Genomic DNA, 18,176 nt, shown 5'->3' with positions numbered 1-18,176 from the left:
TTTTGTTGTAATTTTTTTTTTACTTTCTTTACTGTCAATTTTTTTTAAAGATTTTTATTTATTTGACAGAGAGAGAGAGAGAGAGAAATCAAAGAGCACAAGTAGGCAGAGAGGCAGGCAGAGAGAGAGAGAGAAGCAGGCTCCCTGCCGAGCAGAGAGCCCGATGTAGGGCTTGATCCCAGAACCCCAGGATCATGACCTGAGCTGAAGGCAGAGGCTTAACCCACTGAGCCACCCAGGTACCCCATGTCAATTGTTTTAAAAAGACAAACTGAATTAATGTCAGTCTCTTGTTCAGGATATTTTAGTCATTACTAAACATTATTAAATTCAGATTTCCCAAAGAAACTATCATTCCTTCTATAAGTTTCAGTTGCCTTCCATAAGGGCAAAATCTTTGCTTTTACAAACAAAATTAGTGTTTTTGCTTTTTACTAAAACATAACATACTCATTACTTTGCTTTATTTTAAATTTAATCTGGCCTGATATTAATTTCATTTTCCTTTTTTTTTTTTTTTAACCTCCCTTCCATTGCGCTCCTAACAAATTTGCCTGCAAGAGGTCTAAAAAAACCACTCTGTGTTGGCACCAGAAAAGACTGAATAGCCAAAGGAATGTTAAAAAAGAAAACCAAAGCTGGTGGCATCACAATTCTGGATGTCAAGCTCTTTCACAAAGCTGTAATCATCAAGACAGTATGGTACTGGCACAAAAACAGACACAGAGATCAATGGAACAGAATAGAGAACCCAGAAATGGACCCTCAATTCTATGGTTAACTAATCCTACTCAACAAAGTAGGAACGAATATCCAAGAAAAAATTCTCTTCAACAAATAGTGTTGGGAAAATTGGACATGCAGAAGAATCAATGGTTTCTTACACCATACATAAAAATAGACTAAAAAAAAAAAAAAAAAAAGACCCAAAAGTGGATGAGAGACCTAAATGTGAGAAAGAAATCCCATCAAAATCCTAGAGAACACAGGCACCAACCTCTGTGCCCTAGGCCATGGCAACTTCTTGCTAGACTTGTCTCCAAAGCCAAGGGAAACAAAGGCAAAAACTGAACTACAGGAACTTAAGATAAAAAGCTTTTGCACAGCAAAGGATGCAGTCAACAAAACCAAAAGACAATGGGCAGACTGGGAGAAGGTATTTGCAAATGTCTTACCAGATAACGGGCTAGTCTCCAAAATCTATAAAGAACTTATCAAACTCAAAACCCAAAGAACAAATAATCCAATCAAGAAATGCACAGATGACACAAACAGACATGTCTTCAAAGACATACAAATGGCCAACAGACCCAAGAAAAAATGCCCCACATCCCTCGGCATCAGGGAAATACAAATCAAAACCATGATAAGATACCACCCCACACCTGTCAGAATGGCTAAAATGCAAGTCAGGAAACAACATATGTTGGCGAGGATGCGGAGAAAGGGGAACTCTCTTACACAGTTGGTGGGAATGCAAGCTGGTGCAGCCACTCTGGAAAACAGTGTGGAGGTTTCTCAAACAGTTGAAAATAGAGCTACCCTATGACCCAGCAATTGCACTACTGGGTATTTACCCCAAAGATAAAAATGTGATCCAAAGGGGCACCTGCACCCCAATGTTTATAGCAGCAATGTCCACAATAACCAAACTATGGAAAGAGCCTAGATGTCCATCAACACACGAATGGATAAAGAAGATGTGGTATAGATATACAATGGAATATTACTCAACCATCAAAAAATGAAATCTTGCCATTTGCAACAATGTGGATGAAACTAAAGGGTATTAATGCTAAGCAAAATAAGTCAATCAGACAAAGACAATCTCAGCCATATGTGAAATTTAAGAAAGAATACAGGATCATAGGGGAAGAGAGGAAAAAATAAAAGGAATCAGAGGAGACAAACCATAAGAGACACTTAATCATAGGAAACAAACTGAGAGTTGCTGGAGGGTGGGGAGATGGGGTAACTGGGTGATGGACATTAAGGAGGGCATGTGAAGTAATGAGCACTGGGTATTACAGAAGACTGATGAGTCACTGACCTCTACCTCTGAAACTAATTATACATTATATGTTAATTAATGGAATTTAAACAAAATTTAAAAAACAAAAACACTGTTTGCAAATGAATTCCTCAGGCCTAAGAGTACCCCATTCTCCCTCTACTCAGAACTTAAAAATTGTGCCTTTATTGTGTTAGTATTTATTTGATGCCAAACATATTTTACAGTGTAGTGTAGTGATTATATGAATTCTTGTCACCTAGAAACCATGGTTTTAATCTTTAGATTTCCCTCAATACTTATGATAATGTCTTATATCCCAGTTATCAACATACGTTGATATGTTAAGTATTTACGGTCTTGAGTGAGCTACGAATTTTATTTTGTTATTTTTTTTTTAAGATTTTTATTTACTTACTTGAAAGAGAGAGAAAGCATAAGAGAAAACACAAGCAGGGGAGCGACAGAGGAGGGAGAAACAGGCTCCCTGCTTGGGGCTTGATCCCAGGACCCTGGGATCATGACCTGAGCCCAAGGCAGACGCTTAACCAACTGAGGCACCCAGGTGTCCTGAGCTAAGAATTTTAAATAAGGACCCATCTTGGTGTGTAAGATTTAACAGTATTTAAGTACACATAATAAAATACGGTAATATTCTACTAAGATTTTGCTTAACACCAAAATGATCATTTTCTAGGTTGTTTCAGTTGAATATGATCTACCATCATGACTAGATTTCAGGTTCTTCCACTTATTGTTCAATCCCTCATTCATTTATCATTCATTTAATAGTACAGATACAACAAATTTATCCAAAGGTCACTTTTCAAACAACCTCAGTAATTTGAAATATAGAGAGAATTACGCTCCGAGCTAACTGCTCATAAAGCTAGAGTATCAAACTTTGGGCAGTTTTGCTCATTCATCATCCAATAAAAATTTAAGTATCCATGACATCCCAGGCACCATTCCAAGCCCTGTAGATATAACAAAACAGATTAAAAATCATGGCTTCGAGTGCTGTGAAGTGTGTAAACCTGGTGATTCACAGACCTGTACCCCTGGGGATAAAAATATATTATATGTTTATAAAAAATAAAATTATATTAAAAAAATTATAAAAAACAAATTATATAATTATAGTTATTTATAATTTAAAAAAATCATGGCTTCATGAAGCTCACATTCTAGTGGAGGAGACAGACAACAAACAAATTCATGAGTAAATTAGATGTAAGGAGAAAAATAATACAGGGAAAGGATACACATGCTCATACCAGCAGGTTGATAATTTAAATAAGTGAGTTAGGAAAAGCCTCACTAAGAGGACCTGTGAACAGACCTGGAAAAACTAAGAGTGGGTAGAGATCTCAGGAGTGGTGTTCAAGGCAGAGAGCAAAAACAAAGGAATTGGGATAGAAGCTGGTCTAGCGTATAGTACGAGAGATAGCAGGGAAGCTACTGTCGCTGGAACAGAGTAATAAGCAAAGGAGAATACAGTTAAAAGGGAGGTAAAAAAGAAGATTCTCCACTATCAAAAATCAAGTGTTTGACTTTAAGTTTATACCGTAATTTCATTAAGATTCCTAACATTTTCTCAGTTTGCAGCAAAAAAAGAATGGAAAAAAATGGCATATCTACTGTTGGTGGGCGTATCAACAGAAATAACAGTTGACTAATGGAAGAGTTAAGAGCACACTATAATAAGTTTCCGTTTTTAAGAAAGCAGAAAATTGTGGGAACATTTCCACACAGAAGGGTTAAAATATAAAGTATTTGTAGTCTAATCAGCAAGCAACAATTACTGAGAAAATTACATTTATGAAATACAAGTGGTTAACACTTCATTCCCTTACCTTAGCAGGCACTCAAAGAAAAGGAACTCACCTGTAGTATCAGCAGAGACTTTATTCAAGCTTAGCTCATCAGTAAGGTCTTCATTTTTAAATTTATTTTTAATATCTCTCACTTTGTTCATTATTGAATCAATTGTCAATTCTCTGCCACTTAAATCCTCAGCCTCCATTTCTAAGGCCAAAAAAAAAAAACAACAAAACCTGAACTGGTCACCATTCCTTTCTACTAGCATTAAAGAAAAGAAAAAAAGTGTTTCAACTAGCCTTTTAGAACCCAGAACACGAAAGCTTCAGTTATGCAAACCCATCTAAAAGCAGATATTATGAGTAGCATTTGTGAAACTATGTGCGTGACAACAACAGCGCATCCTTGTAATTTGTCCAGCAAGGTTTCCAATAGGTCCGATACACCTTTTCTTCCCAACAGAATTTCAATGAAGCCATTGCACGGCACAGAAATTGCTGCCTCTCCTTGCTTTCAAACTTTCCATTTTTCCCCACGCTTTCCTTTCACTTTTTTCCCAGATTTATTTCCTCTGGGCCATCTGCAAATTCAGTCATTTTTTTTTTTTTTTTAATGTGAGGGAATGTTTGCTTGGATTCTGGTAGTGACATACAGCCATAAAGAATATTTTTGATAATGAAAACCATTCCTTTATTCACCTACTGTATGTAAGCCTCCACATTGCAAGTGTTTTCAAAGCGGAAAATATACACATTATTGCCTTTTATTGATACATGGGACATCAGAAGGCTTGTTCTTATGCCTATCTGGCAGAATTTCGATTTGCTATCTTCATCATTTTAAAACCAGAAACCTACTGTATTCTTACAGCACCGAGCACTTGCTCATCTGCACGGTGATGTTGCTAAGTGTCTGCAGTCATTCTTCCTGTCAATCTCAGGTTTGTGATTCGCAGACATTAACCCATTAGCCCAGGGTAACTGATATCAAAGCCGCCCCTGACCTCGAATTTGGCAATGAAAAGGGGCGATGAAGTGGGTACCTAGATACCGCTACTTGAAGTCAGGTTCAAAAGGTAACCGTCAGAACGGGGTCAGTCTCCTCTCCCTGTTCTAAAACACCAGGCAAGAGGGCGTGTCTTTCGCGAGACTTCATGTCCCCCAGTTTCTCTCCAGGTGCCCGCTAGGCCCTCTCTTCAGCGAGGTACGCACTCACCTCTCGTTTCCTGGGTCCTCAACAAAATCTCTCTCACCACCCGCTGGATTGGCGGAAGCCGCGAGACCTCCCCTCCCCCTTCAGTTCGTTTAGCCGCGCCCTACGTCTTCTACCAGGCTTTGACTCCTCTCCGCCTCGCCCTAACCACTCACCGACCCTCGCGGCTAAAGAGCCCACACACGGGCTGCTGCCGTTCCTCGGTGTCCCCGCGAGGGAGAATTCACCGCCAGAAAGCGGAGTTGGGAAGAAAAGATGGAATCCAGATTCCTCGCCTCAAAACACGTTTGAATCTCCCCGCCGCTATCGTCCAGACTGCCTATTGGTCAGTTCTAGTCACGTGGAAGCGTCTGCCGTAATAGGCTTGTGTGCGTCGGCACCGCCCCGCCCCCTGCAGTCCGTCAGTTCAGCCTTGGAGGTTCCTGAGCTAGGATTCCACCGGGTCTGGGCGGGCGGTACCTGGGTGCCGGTATTTGGTGGGCGTTCCTGGGCGTGTCCCGGGGCGTTCCCAGGCCGGTTTTCCTGCACATTTCCGTTTAACCAGGCGAAATTTTTGCCGGGGAGGGAGCCACCCCTAGACGGGGCTACCTCGTGAGAGGAAAGTAGTGACGGGGACCGTTGCTCTCGGCATTAGGACCTAAAAGATACCGTGTGAGTCGGTCCCTCCCGCCGCACCACCACCGGATTCCGTCCTTCGCCCTCCCCACTGCCCGCTTTAGAGAAGATATGGCAAGAAAGGTTCGTTCGCAGAGCTACCTTCAACTTTGCGGCCTGCGCAAGAATCTCAGACCATTTTGTCCTTGAGCTGCCACTTGCGCCTTTCCGCTATCCTAAAATAAATAATTTCGCGCTTCGTCTTCAAGCCAAGGCCCTCCTCTTTGTCAGAATTTTGTGCAGACTTCACAAGCCCGTCTGGATCCCAGCGGGCCTGATCAGCCCCCTCCCTCGGAATTCGTCCCATTCTGGAGCTCATGTAAAGGGTACCTCCCTAGTAATCTACCCTTGCTGGGCCTCTGCTGTTAAAGTGGCTTTCTGGTTCAAGGCAGCACTTTCTCTTCTCTGCCAATAGAAGAGAAGTCTTTGTTGTGCCAGCATTAGGACATATGCTGTATGGTCCAACAGGCCGGTTGGTTTTGTGTATGTGTAGGAAAGGAGCTACAGCTGTCACTCGTTTACTCCAAAGCTGTCCCTGGAGTCCTCGCACTTCCAGCTCTGTCTGGCCACTTAGCCAGCAAGAAAGCCTTTCCCCGCTTCCTGCATCTTTCTATATCCACTGGCTATGAATTTTTATCTCAGCAGAACAGAATCGTCTTGTAACATAGTTGGGTGATCGCCACCTTTACACGGTTTTGTCTAACACTGCTTTTACTTGGAAGGAATTGACTATTCCCTCTGTTGGTCTCTTGGAGCCTGATTTCAAAACTTGCATTTTCCTAAAAAGACATCCACTGAATAACCTCACCCTAACATTTCTTTCTATATACTCATTCCTTTGGTGATCTCCAGTCTTAATTTTTAAATATCAACTATATGCTAATGACTCCCAAATTTATATGTCCAGCTGAGCTCTCTCCCCCGAACTCCAGAATCATATATTCATTGCCTTCTTAACATCTCCACTTCCTGTCTCATAGGCATCTAAAAACTGAAAATGTCCAAAACTGAGTCCCGGATCTTCTCCCTTAAGCCCCAAACGTGTTTCTTACAAAATCTTCTCTGTAAGTGACAGTTTCATTGTTATAATTTTTAGGCGAAAAGCTTTGGTGTCATCGATGAAAGCACATCCAATCTATAAGCAGATTGTGTTAGGCCCATCAAGATATTCGTGGAATCCTACCACTTCTCCGCACCTTCATGGCTACCAACCTAGTTCTTCGTCACTAAGATTATTAGTACCGTAGCCTCCTGGCTGGTCTCCTTGCTGCCACCTTTGCCTCACTTCAATTTATTTTCCAGCACAGCAGAGTATTCTTCAATCACATCACCTCACTCCTTTGCTCAAAACCCTTCAGAGCTCCCTGTCTCATGCAGAATAAAAGCCCAAAGTCCTTACAATGGTCTAGAGCTTCTGTTCAATACAGTAACTACTAGCTACATAGGCTATTGAGCACTTAAAATGTGGCTAGTGCAACAGAGGAACTGGATTTTTAAATTAATGAGGTTCAGTAAAACCTGATATTTTAGGCAATTATTAGAAAATGTTTAAGTATGTTTAGAACCTGAATATGTGAAGCTACTTTTTCAAGTGTAAATCTTGTGAAATCTAAATGCAGATTAAGTACTTTCTGTGCAAGTGCTTATATGTTGTGTATAAATACACACTGGATTTTGAAGATCTAATATGAAAAGATAATGTAAAATATATTATGGATAGTGTAAATATTGATCACAGTTTGAAATGATATTTTTATATATTGTATTAAATAAGACATATTATTAAAATTAATATCCCCTGTCAACTAACCATGTAAGCTTCCTATAAGTGCTTGAAGAACCATTTTACTGTGTCCTGCACAATTCTCAGCAACTATTTATTGACAGGTTATCATTACAAGCTATTCAGAAACAAAAGTAGGTACAATTCTTGGCTAAATGCTTTATTGATTGCTTTCATGGGAGATATGTAACAATGTACCTTATTGGGATGAATAGTTCCATTGCAGTGTGTAGACATCTACATATGAGGGTGTCCATGGCTCTCCTGCTTTACCCAGAATCAAAGCTTCTGACTTACCTATCCAAATAGATTTTGATCCTTAACTGTTGTTCAATCAGAAATTTAGCTTCATGGGGTGCCTGCGTGGCTCAGTGGGTTAAGGCCTCTGCCTTCGGTTCGGGTCGTGATCCCAGAGTCCTGGGATCGAGCCCCGCATCGGGTTCTCTGCTCGGCGGAGAGCTTGCTTCCCCCCCTCTCTCTCTGCCTGCCTCTCTGCCTACTTGTGATCTCTCTCTGTCAAATAAATAAAATCTTTGAAAAAAAAAAAGAAATTTAGCTTCACCACATTTAGAAACTATTGGCAGTTTCTAAAAGGTCATGATAAACAAGAAGACCAATGATGGAAAATCAGAAATGGAAAAATGGCAGGGAGCCTGCTTCTCCCTCCCCGACTCCCCCTGCTTGTGTTCCCTCTCTCTGTGTGTCTCACTCTGTCATATAAATAAATAAATAATCTATCTATCTTTAAAAAAAATAGAAAAAGCCCTATAGAATAAACCATACTCTCATTGTGACAGTTTCTAAATTTAGGGAAGGCAATAAACATAGAATAACTTCATTTTTGCAAAGAAAGTGATGAAGACTCCCTTACTGGAGATGGGTATGTAAGCTCCATGCAATTAATGTGAGGTGATCCTGCAACTCTATGGGCCATTATTCTCAAAGAACACTGCCGGGGCACCTGGGTGGCTCAGTGGGTTAAAGCCTTTGCCTTCGGCTCAGGTCATGGTCCCAGTGTCCTGGGATCGAGCCCCACATCGGGCTCTGTGCTCTGCAGGGAGCCTGCTTCCCCCTCTCTCTCTATCTGTCTGCCTCTCTGCCTACTTGTGATCTCTGTCTGTCAAATAAATAAATAAAATATTAAAAAAAAAAAAAAAAAAAGAACACTGCCTAATGGTTTGAGGAGAACTTCAGTCTGGTCCCTAGTGGAAGGCCTCAGACCTCTATCACTGGTCTTACTCTAAACTACATATTTTACCCATGTGACAAACATATAGAAATAATGTTTATTCATTTTTCACATACTAATTAAAACAAAGAATGCAAAATATCAGAAGATAATTAAAAAGGATAAAATTAAAATATGAAATTTATAGGGATAGATGTAATTAAGGTTTATAAAAATAAAGTTCTTAAATACATAATTAGAGCCCAGCCAAGATGGAGAAACACAGTCCAGATTTATTCTCTAGAAACAACAAAAGCTGCACAAAATAAATGAAACAAGCATTTTCAAGCATTAGATACCAGACAGCATAGGACAGTGATCCCCGAGGTTGTGCAAGGAAACAAACAAATGAACCCTGAGATTGTCTGTACATTAGTACCTGGAGAGAGTTTCCAAGACACAGTATAGGGAGGGGGGAAAGCCAGGCATTGCCTGGCATTCCCCATAAGTTAAGGAGATGGAGTTTGGGATGGCCAACGCAGCTGAAGTTCACAGAGCAGAGTACCAGAAAAAAAGTGAGCAGGACAGAGAGAATTCTGGAAATCTACAGAAAGGCCTCTTGAGGCTCTGGCTGAGTACCAAAGAGTGCATGTATCTTATTTTCCCCCAAGGCCAGGGGGAAATAATAGCTGAAAGGATCAGAGGGAATAATCTCTAGAGCCATAAAAAACAAGGGATAGTTCATGTTCACAGAACATCAAACAAAGGACTTAAATATTGCCTCAGTACTGGAGCAAACTAGCCCTAAACTAAAGACTGCACTGGTCCAGCCTGACAAAACTTAGGAGCAAGCCTTAAAAGGATGAAGTTGTTTCCACATGATTTAACTGTATCCCAAAACAAAGCTTAAGGATGTGTGTAGAAATACAAGAAAATCCAATCAGATCAAATTTATAATGTCTGGCATATAACTGAAAACATTACCCATTATTCAAAGAAGCAGGAAAAGGAGTGGATTAAACAACAGAAATTTATTTCCCCACAGTTCTGGAGGCTGGAAGTCCAAGATTAAGGTTCTCGCAGGGTTGGTGACCAGTGAATCCTTCTTTCTCAGCTTGGAGATAGCCACCTTCTCAGCATGTCTCTCAAATGGCCTTCCTCTGTGTACAGACAGACAGAGAGAGGAGAGTCTCTTCTAAGAACACATTCCATTGGGGGTGTCCTAATGTGATGACCATATTCATTTTGGATTTTAATATATGAATTTTAGGGGGACACACATTTAGTCCATATATAATATATATATCAGTATATATAGTGACTAATATAGTTAAAACTATATATATATATATATAAATGTAATTATACAATCATAGATATGTGTGTATATATGTATATATACATATATACATATAACATACACACACACATACATTTCTTTAATGATGGGTGAATGGATGAAAGAACATAAATGAAAATATCCCATCAGGAAGCCCAAATATTTTCAAAATGTTTAGAAAATATTTTGAAGATGAAGCTGTGTTCCATATTTTAGCTTATGGGTGATTCCATTTTTCCTACCTGCTATCAGCTTTCTGTTTCTTTGAACAATCCACATTCCTCCACTATTTCTGAGAGTCTCTTGGGTTTTGTACATGTGTTTATATACAAAAGCCAGGGTACCTCGGTGGCTCAGTCAGTTAAGTGTCTTCCTTTGGCTCAGGTCATGGTCTGGGGTCCTGGGATTGAGCCCCATGTCAGGCTCCCTCCTCAGTGGGGAGTCTGCTTCTCCCTCTCCATCTCTATCTGCCCCAACTCACCCTGCTCACGGTCTCTCTCTCTCTCTCTCTCAAATAAATAAATAAATAAAATCTTAAAACAAAAGCAAAAACAAAAAACAGGGAGCCACTACATAGTATTTGAATTGTCTTCCTTTGGCTGCTGCAGTCACTCTTCTCAGGGTCCTAGCAGGTCTGCAGAACATCTCTACCATTTACCTCTGACGTTACTATTATTAAGACTTTTAGGTCACAGGTTTTATGTGTATGTTGCCAAATTCCTCAACATAGGTCTGGTTTTTTGTGGGTTTTGTTTTGTTTTTGTTTTTTGTTTTGTTTTGTCTTAATTTTTAGTGGACTCCATGCTGGGGCTCAAACTCACAGTCATGAGATCAAGACTTGAGCTGATATCAAGAGTTGAATACTTAACTGAAAGAGCCACCGAGGCACCCCCCCCAACACAGGGCTGTCCTAAAGTGAAAGGTAGGCCTATAAAAGTTTTACTGCCATGAACCTCCTGGGAGGGGCAGTTGCTAGATAGTCTTGGTATGGAAATCCTCCAGTGAAGAGGAGAAAACCTAAGCCACCCTGGTGCTCCATTTTACATCCCCCAAGGGATTAAGCAGAAGTTCAGATATTTGAATCTGTGTAGAGACACCATACATTAGTGTGAAGAATGAGCTTGGTGGTAAGTCCCTGAATAGTGCCCACTGACATTTTCTCAGGACCAGCACTTAAGAATGTAATTTTCTTGAGAATTGAGGGAGAGTACTGTTAAAAAATGGAAATGAGGGGCACCTGGGTGGCTCAGTGGGTTAAAGCCTCTGCCTTTGGCTCAGGTCATGATCCCAGGGTCCTGGGATCAAGCCCCACATCGGGCTCTTTGCTCTGCAGGGGGCCTGCTTCCTCCTCTCTCTCTGCCTGCCTCTCTGCCTACTTGCAATCTCTGTCTGTCAAATAAATAAATAAAATCTTAAAAAAAAAAAAAAGAAAAAAAAAGAAAATGGAAATGAAAAATCTCAGCACCTGTTACTCTAATTTCTAAGATTATGACTGTCCCTTGCTTATAATATCCATAGCCTTCTTAGTAACCAAAGCAAGAAGCCAGTCTCCTGACCAAAGTCTAAGGCCCCATATTATTTGGTCCTTTCTGATTCTCTAAGCTCATCTCACCACACTTTCTCCTCTCTTACTAAGTTCTAGCTCCTTGGCTTCCTCTCAGTTCCTTGAACACACTGAATTTTCTCTCATCTAAGGGGCTGCCACTTACTGTTGCTTTTACCTAGAACATTCATCTGCAGATCTCTGGTGTCTGGCTCTTTTTCCATCTTTTAAAGATTTTTATTTATTTATTTGACAGAGAAAGCGATCACAAGTAGGCAGAGAGGCAGGCAGAGAGTGGGAAGCAGGCTCCCCGCTGAGCAGAGAGCCCGATGCGGGACTCGATCCCAGGACCCTGAGATCATGACCTGAGCCGAAAGACAGAGGTTTTACCCCCTGAGCCACCTAGGCGCCCCTCTTTTCCATCTTTTAGATTCCTGTTCAAATACTACCTTTTCAGCAAGGCCTTTCAGTTGTTTGTGTTTATATCACTATGCTTATTCCCTTCCCTCTACTTAGCCCTATCTGTAGTTATTTATCTTTTATTGATCTTTGTATTGTTATAACTTATTATCCTTGTGTTTATTATCTTCTCCTACTAAGTATTTTGAAACTAAAATCCTTCCTAGCTTACTTGTTCATTGTTATGCCAAAACATTGAATGATACCTAGTGTATTGTAGATAGTTAATAAAAATTGTTCAATGAATAAATAAATGAATCTGTGTTGCCCACCAGGCTACGAGGTCTGTAAGGACTTGATTAAAATATGTTTTGCACACTATGTACTCTATCCCCCTGCACAAAGGATACACTTAATAAATATGTGCTGAATAAAAATGAAAGAAAAATAATAAGTCAAGGGGAACTGTGAAAAACCTAAGAGGTTAAGACATTTTGACTATATAGTAGTTATATATACTATATATACTAGTTATATATACTATATAGTAGCTGCATCTTCCATCTGTGGTTATTGGGAGCCTGCATCTAGCTCTGAAGGGACCTCGCCAGCCTATAGGTGCATTCAGGGTCACTGGAAGGTGACTCAGGTTTCAGCTCTTATTATCCCTAGTTGCTTAAGTTTGGTCTTCAACCCCTAAGATGCTCCCTTTAGCATTTCTGAGAGTCATAGGGGATGTCTTACTTGTGATCAGAAAGACAGATACCTTACTAGATACCACATTTCTCCTCCAACGGTCACCACGCCTTCCCCAGATCCTAGCCACCTAAGTATCTCATTCTTCACCCTGTTGCTACTCTACTGAGCGCAAAGGATGTCACCACACGCTTCCGTTCTTAAAAGTTCGCAGAACCAAAACTTGGTGATCTGTGGCAAATTGGGGTTATCTGTCTCTGGCCAATCTGAAGGGTCCAAAACAACGCAATGTATCTGTGTTGTATGCCTTCATGTTTTATGAAGTGTTCAGTGAATGTTCTTCTAATTTTTACTTACCGTCCTCATTTGACCTAGGATCTAGACAAGAATGTATGGGACGGGGCTAAGAACAGATGTGATGGGTCACAAAGTTATATTCAGAATCTCTTTTCTTCTCTGATGACTAGGGGTTTGATACTGGGGAGTTCATTAGTTCTCCCTTCTTCTAACCTTAGGATGAATTCTTTTCCAGGAGACTTTGTAAAGCCCCCTCTCAATTTGATTTCTGTCAGAATACCTCATAATTTACCCCAAATGCCTAGTACTCAAGCAGGAGACAAAATTCAAGCTTTTTCCATAGGCTCTTAAGGCCCCAGGAAAATAGGCTGGTCACAAATTTCCCAGACATGTTCGGACAGGTATGAGCCTACAGGAGCTGCACCTTGGGGTTGTTATCCTGATGCACAAGAAAATCTTCAAATAAACTCAGCTGTGACAAGCTTTCAAATCACATAAGCCATCCCACACCCTGGGTAAGAAAGCAGCCAGCAACAAAGGAAGCCATGAGGGGGCAGCAGGAGCAATTTAAAGGCCACCAAAAGGAACACAGAAGTCAATCACACCAAGGATATCCTATTAAGGTCTGGACGGAATTTGGGCTTTCAATAATTCTGCTGGAAATCCTCCATGATACTCCTCAAATTGGAGACATGGGTTACTTGTCAATATATATTGATTGGAAGGATATATGCAGCATTAAAATAGTTGCTTTATTTGGATGATGGAATCGTGGTGCTTTTTCAACATAATTTTAGTTTTTATACTTTGTTATGCTGTTTCCACAATTGAAGGGCCAAGGAGTAAGTGAAGATTATTGTTATATACCTGTGAGCCTAAATATTATTCTAAGATCATCAGCTCAACAATAACATCTCGTTCAAAGAATTATTAATTAAAATCAATTAATAATTCATTAATAATTAATTCTCTCTAATCTCTTGTCCAGTTTGTGAATGTGTACGTTAAAAGCCATAATGTAATTTAAATTCACAAATTCAAAAGTGCAAGAACTACCATATTTGTTTATAACCTATAAATCACTTGAAATGAAAGCCAACTCCATGCCCCATTCTTATTGGCTGGTGGGAAATTCAGTAATAACTGGGGCTCCACCCACCCAGGGCTCTACCTGTTCCTTGTGTTTGATTAAAACTTTGGGGGTGTCCAGTCATCAATCTGTGTTACACAACTTTGTAACACACAGCTGTGAGGATAAACATAATAAACAGTATTTGAAATTCTAAAATAATTTCTGCAAATTAAATATAAGGCACAGAGTGGGTAAAGTCTTTTCTTATTTATTTATTTATCCTATTTAGAATTATCTTCTAATTGTTTTGCCTGGGAGGGGTTTGAATTAACTTATTATTTAATACATAAAGTAACTCAATGCCTTTCCTCAGTTAGGAAAAGAATTTAATACATTATTTTATCCTAATACTTAGGCACCTGAAATTTTCTTCTTGCATAATTAAATGTGCAACTTTTAGTGATGGGAGCAATGTCTTAATGTTTTCACATTGTTCTCTTTTATTTCAAATCTTAAGAAAGGATTTCACTGACTCAGCACACAGATGTGGCAAGGCATTTACCTGGGGCGAGGAAAAAGTCACCCACCCATAGCCTCTTGCACAACCACGTGTGCACACAGTCTGATTACGTGCCACTTGAGCCGTGGACATCCCGGATAGTGACAGCAGCACCTGTCAGAGGCTCACTCCCTGATTTATCTGATAGGGCAAAGTTGCACAGGGAGTGTCCAACAGCCCAACTAATCCTTTCGAGTGCAACCCACAGATGGCTTTGGGGATGAAGAAGGGAGCAACAATGGTCCCTTTCTGTAAAAACTACCAAGATGAGAAAATTAAGAGACACCTTCTCTATAAACTGTAGATGAGTGCAGGAAGGAGAGACAGAAGAAAAGCAGACATCAGCAGATGATAATTTTTTTGACAATATAAGTATCTTATAGAAGATAAGTCATCTGATTTTTTTAAATGAAAGGAGAGGGAAAGAGAAATAGGAATTCAGAGGGGAAATATAACACTCTTAGTGAGTCAAACTGAGGTCTAAAAAATGTAAGTTTCTCTGGAATAGTACTTTAATAAAGTTTGGATATTTAATAACTGGGGATTTAGAATTCTGAACTGCAGTCATTTGGGAAAGAAATACATCTCACAATATAATCACATCAAACAAATCCATATCAATATGTTATGGTAATAGCAATTATAGGAAATTGGTCATAAGTTTCTGAAGGAAATATCAAGAGTGCAACAAAAAAATTGTAATGTTTTCTATTTGTAAGTAACCTTCTAATTTTCTTTTTTTTAATTTTTTTTTAAGATTTTATTTATTTGACAGATAGAGATCACAAGTTGGCTGAGAGGCAGGCAGAGAGAGGAGGAAGCAGGCTCCCTGCTGAGCAGAAAGCCCGATGTGGGGCTTGATCCCAGGAACCTAGGATCATGACCTGAGCCAAAGGCAGAGGCTTTAACCCACTGAGCCGCCCAGGCGCCCTAGTAACCTTCTAATTTTCAAAAGTGATTTACTTTGATCATCATATAAATTTATGAAATAGGCATAACTTTTTTTTTTTTTATCATTTTGCAGGTAGGAGATTGAAGGCTACACCAGTTTACTGACTTGCCCTGGGTTATATGTCTGGAAAATAGCAAAACTAGGATGAGAACTCTGGACTTCTGCTTGCAAGTCCATTTTTATTTCTGCCATAATGATCATTCATAATTCTATAGTTCTAGTCTGTGAAAATAGCCATTAATTTTCAGAGTGGAGTAAACAGTCTCATTGACATTTTAAGCAATATGTGAATCAACTTAATAAACCACTCTGCTCACAACTTTCCCTTGGGTTCTTCAAGAGCCTTCCTCCTCAATCAGCTTAGTTGACAGATGGCTGAGTATACCATTTGAAGAGCATCGCTTCTTACCTACTCCACCCTTTGACCCAGTTTCTACTAAAAGCTGGCACCACAGCTGTGATACTGCATATAGTTCAGAAATTTTGAATTGGCTTTAAACCTGTCTCTGCAATTGCCAGCCGGGCTATTTAACTTAGTCTGGAAAAGGGCAAAAGTTGGAAGACACATACACAACGAGATTGTTGGGTTCATTCTCTTGCTCACCAATTTCTTAGATCTACCCCTTTTCATCCATACCGAGGTGCAAATGTGCAGATGAGTTAGGGCGGACCCTTCAGTTGGGTCACAAAGAACTTGAGAGGGCCATACAAATGTTGTCAGCTCTGAGAGCTCCCCAGAAACCACAGAAGCTCCATACGATGTGGTTCCACGGAGGATAGCCCATTTCACTTAGAAAGTTTGGGTTACCCTGGTTTCCTTTATGATCAGAAAAGGTCCGCTCCTAACATTTGTGAGCTCCACAGCAAGAGTACAAATAGAGGTCCATATACCATTTATCTAAACATTTAAATGTTACAGGTTAGGCTAACAAACTGTAAAATGAAGTATGTTTTCTCCTCCTACTGAAACAATAGTACATTCATAATAACAAAAGTAAAATATGTGTTTAAAGCTATGGCTGGTTTTTACTGTTAGTTGGCAAAACATAAAAGACGTTTGAATTTAATTATTACTCTACATTTTAGGGATTTTTTGTTGATGGGCCAGAGATGTTTATATTAATAATAACATAAAACTCTATAATTTATAAATAATTTCTAATTTGACTCATTCCACAAATTTATTTTTCTTACTTTCATTAGAAAAAGATCATTCATTATATTATTCCAGTAAAGATTTTTTCATTATTTTGTGTTCTATTGACAGTAAAGAGCCAAAAGATTAAAAATTAATTGCAACTATGTTAAGAGTACAAAATTTGAATGTGTATTTTTGCAAAATTAAAATAAACATAAAAATCAAGATATTTTACATATATTTTTCCGAAAAGTCATTTTCTTCTAAAATATTCAGATTGGGCGCCTGGGTGGCTCAGTGGGTTAAGCCGCTGCCTTCGGCTCAGGTCATGATCTCAGGGTCCTGGGATCGAGTCCCACATCGGGCTCTCTGCTCAGCAGGAAGCCTGCTTCCCTCTCTCTCTCTCTCTGCCTGCCTCTCTGTCTACTTGTGATCTCTCTCTGTCAAATAAATAAATAAAATCTTTAAAAAAAAATAAAAAAATAAAATATTCAGATTATATGTACATTAAGATTAAGTCAAAATACAAATTCTAATCAATGCATATAAAACAAATTTTTAAAAGATTTTATTTAATTATTTATTTGACAGAGAGAGAGTACAAGCAGGGGGAGCAGCAGGCAGAGGAGGAAGCAGGCTCCCCGCTAAGCAGGGAGGCTAATGTGGCACTTGATCCCAGGACCCTGGGATCATGATGTGAGCTGAAGGCAGCTGCTTTACCAACTGAGCCACCCAGGTGCCCACATATGAAAAATTTTAATCAAAGTTATTAAATAAAGTTGATTTTCTAAATCATTTAAAAATATTTAATTAAATCTTAGTAGACCTTTTTATAAAAATAAAAATATCCACCCATGGACCTTGAGGGCATCATGATAAATGAAAAAGATCAGACAAAAATAAATACTGTATGATATCACTTATATGTGAGATGTTAAAATAAAGCAAAACAAAAATCCCCAACTCACAGATGCAGAGAACAGACTCCTGGTTGCCAGAGACAGGGGGTGAAGGCTGAAAAAAAATAGGAAAAGGTGGTCAAAAGGTAAAAATTTTCAATTAAACAATAAATAAATTCTAGGGATGCAATGTACCACATAGTGACTCCAGTTAATTATACTGTATTATATACTTAAAAGTTGCTAAGAGAGTAGATCTTAAAAGTTCTCATCATAAGGAGAAAAGTGTGTACTTATGTGTGGTGACAGATGTTAACTAGACTTATTCTGGTGATCATTTCATAACACATACAAATATTAAATCATTATGTTGTTCACATGAAAGTAATATATGTCAGTTTTATCTCAATTAAAAAAAACTATTCACAATTCTAGCATTGCATGTCCATGTAATTGTTAATAATCAGTATCATACTTTATAAATATTATGTCTAGATCAGCACTGTCCAATAGAAATGTAGTGCAAGCCACATGCATGACTTTTAATTTTTTTACATTAAAAGTTTTCCTGTTAGAATTAAAAAGTAAACATTTAAAATAATTGAAATTAATTTTAATAATATATTTTATATA

The 18,176-nt window shown here is 39.1% G+C and overlaps 1 protein-coding gene across 8 annotated transcripts in view; it reads right to left on the bottom strand.

Annotated features, from left to right (window-relative positions):
* TTK (TTK protein kinase) overlaps nt 1-17,632 on the bottom strand; it is a 55,272-nt gene extending 37,640 nt beyond the window's left edge. For 3 of the 8 annotated variants that reach the window (XM_047734294.1, XM_047734298.1, XM_047734302.1), the window contains exons 1-2: nt 5,200-5,334; nt 3,899-4,039 (exon numbers count right to left, since the gene is read on the bottom strand). In XM_047734294.1, the coding sequence (XP_047590250.1) occupies nt 3,899-4,037 (139 nt within the window). In that variant the 5' untranslated portion in view covers nt 4,038-4,039; nt 5,200-5,334. The other 5 variants (XM_047734299.1, XM_047734300.1, XM_047734297.1 and 2 more) reach the window with 4 other exon arrangements.
* Between the last annotated feature and the right edge of the window lie 544 nt (nt 17,633-18,176).

Source organism: Lutra lutra, chromosome 6 (genome assembly GCF_902655055.1).
Source record: "Lutra lutra chromosome 6, mLutLut1.2, whole genome shotgun sequence".
NCBI lineage: Eukaryota > Metazoa > Chordata > Mammalia > Carnivora > Mustelidae > Lutra > Lutra lutra.
Note: the sequence above shows the minus strand (reverse complement) of the source record. Positions and strands in the feature narration are given on the sequence as shown.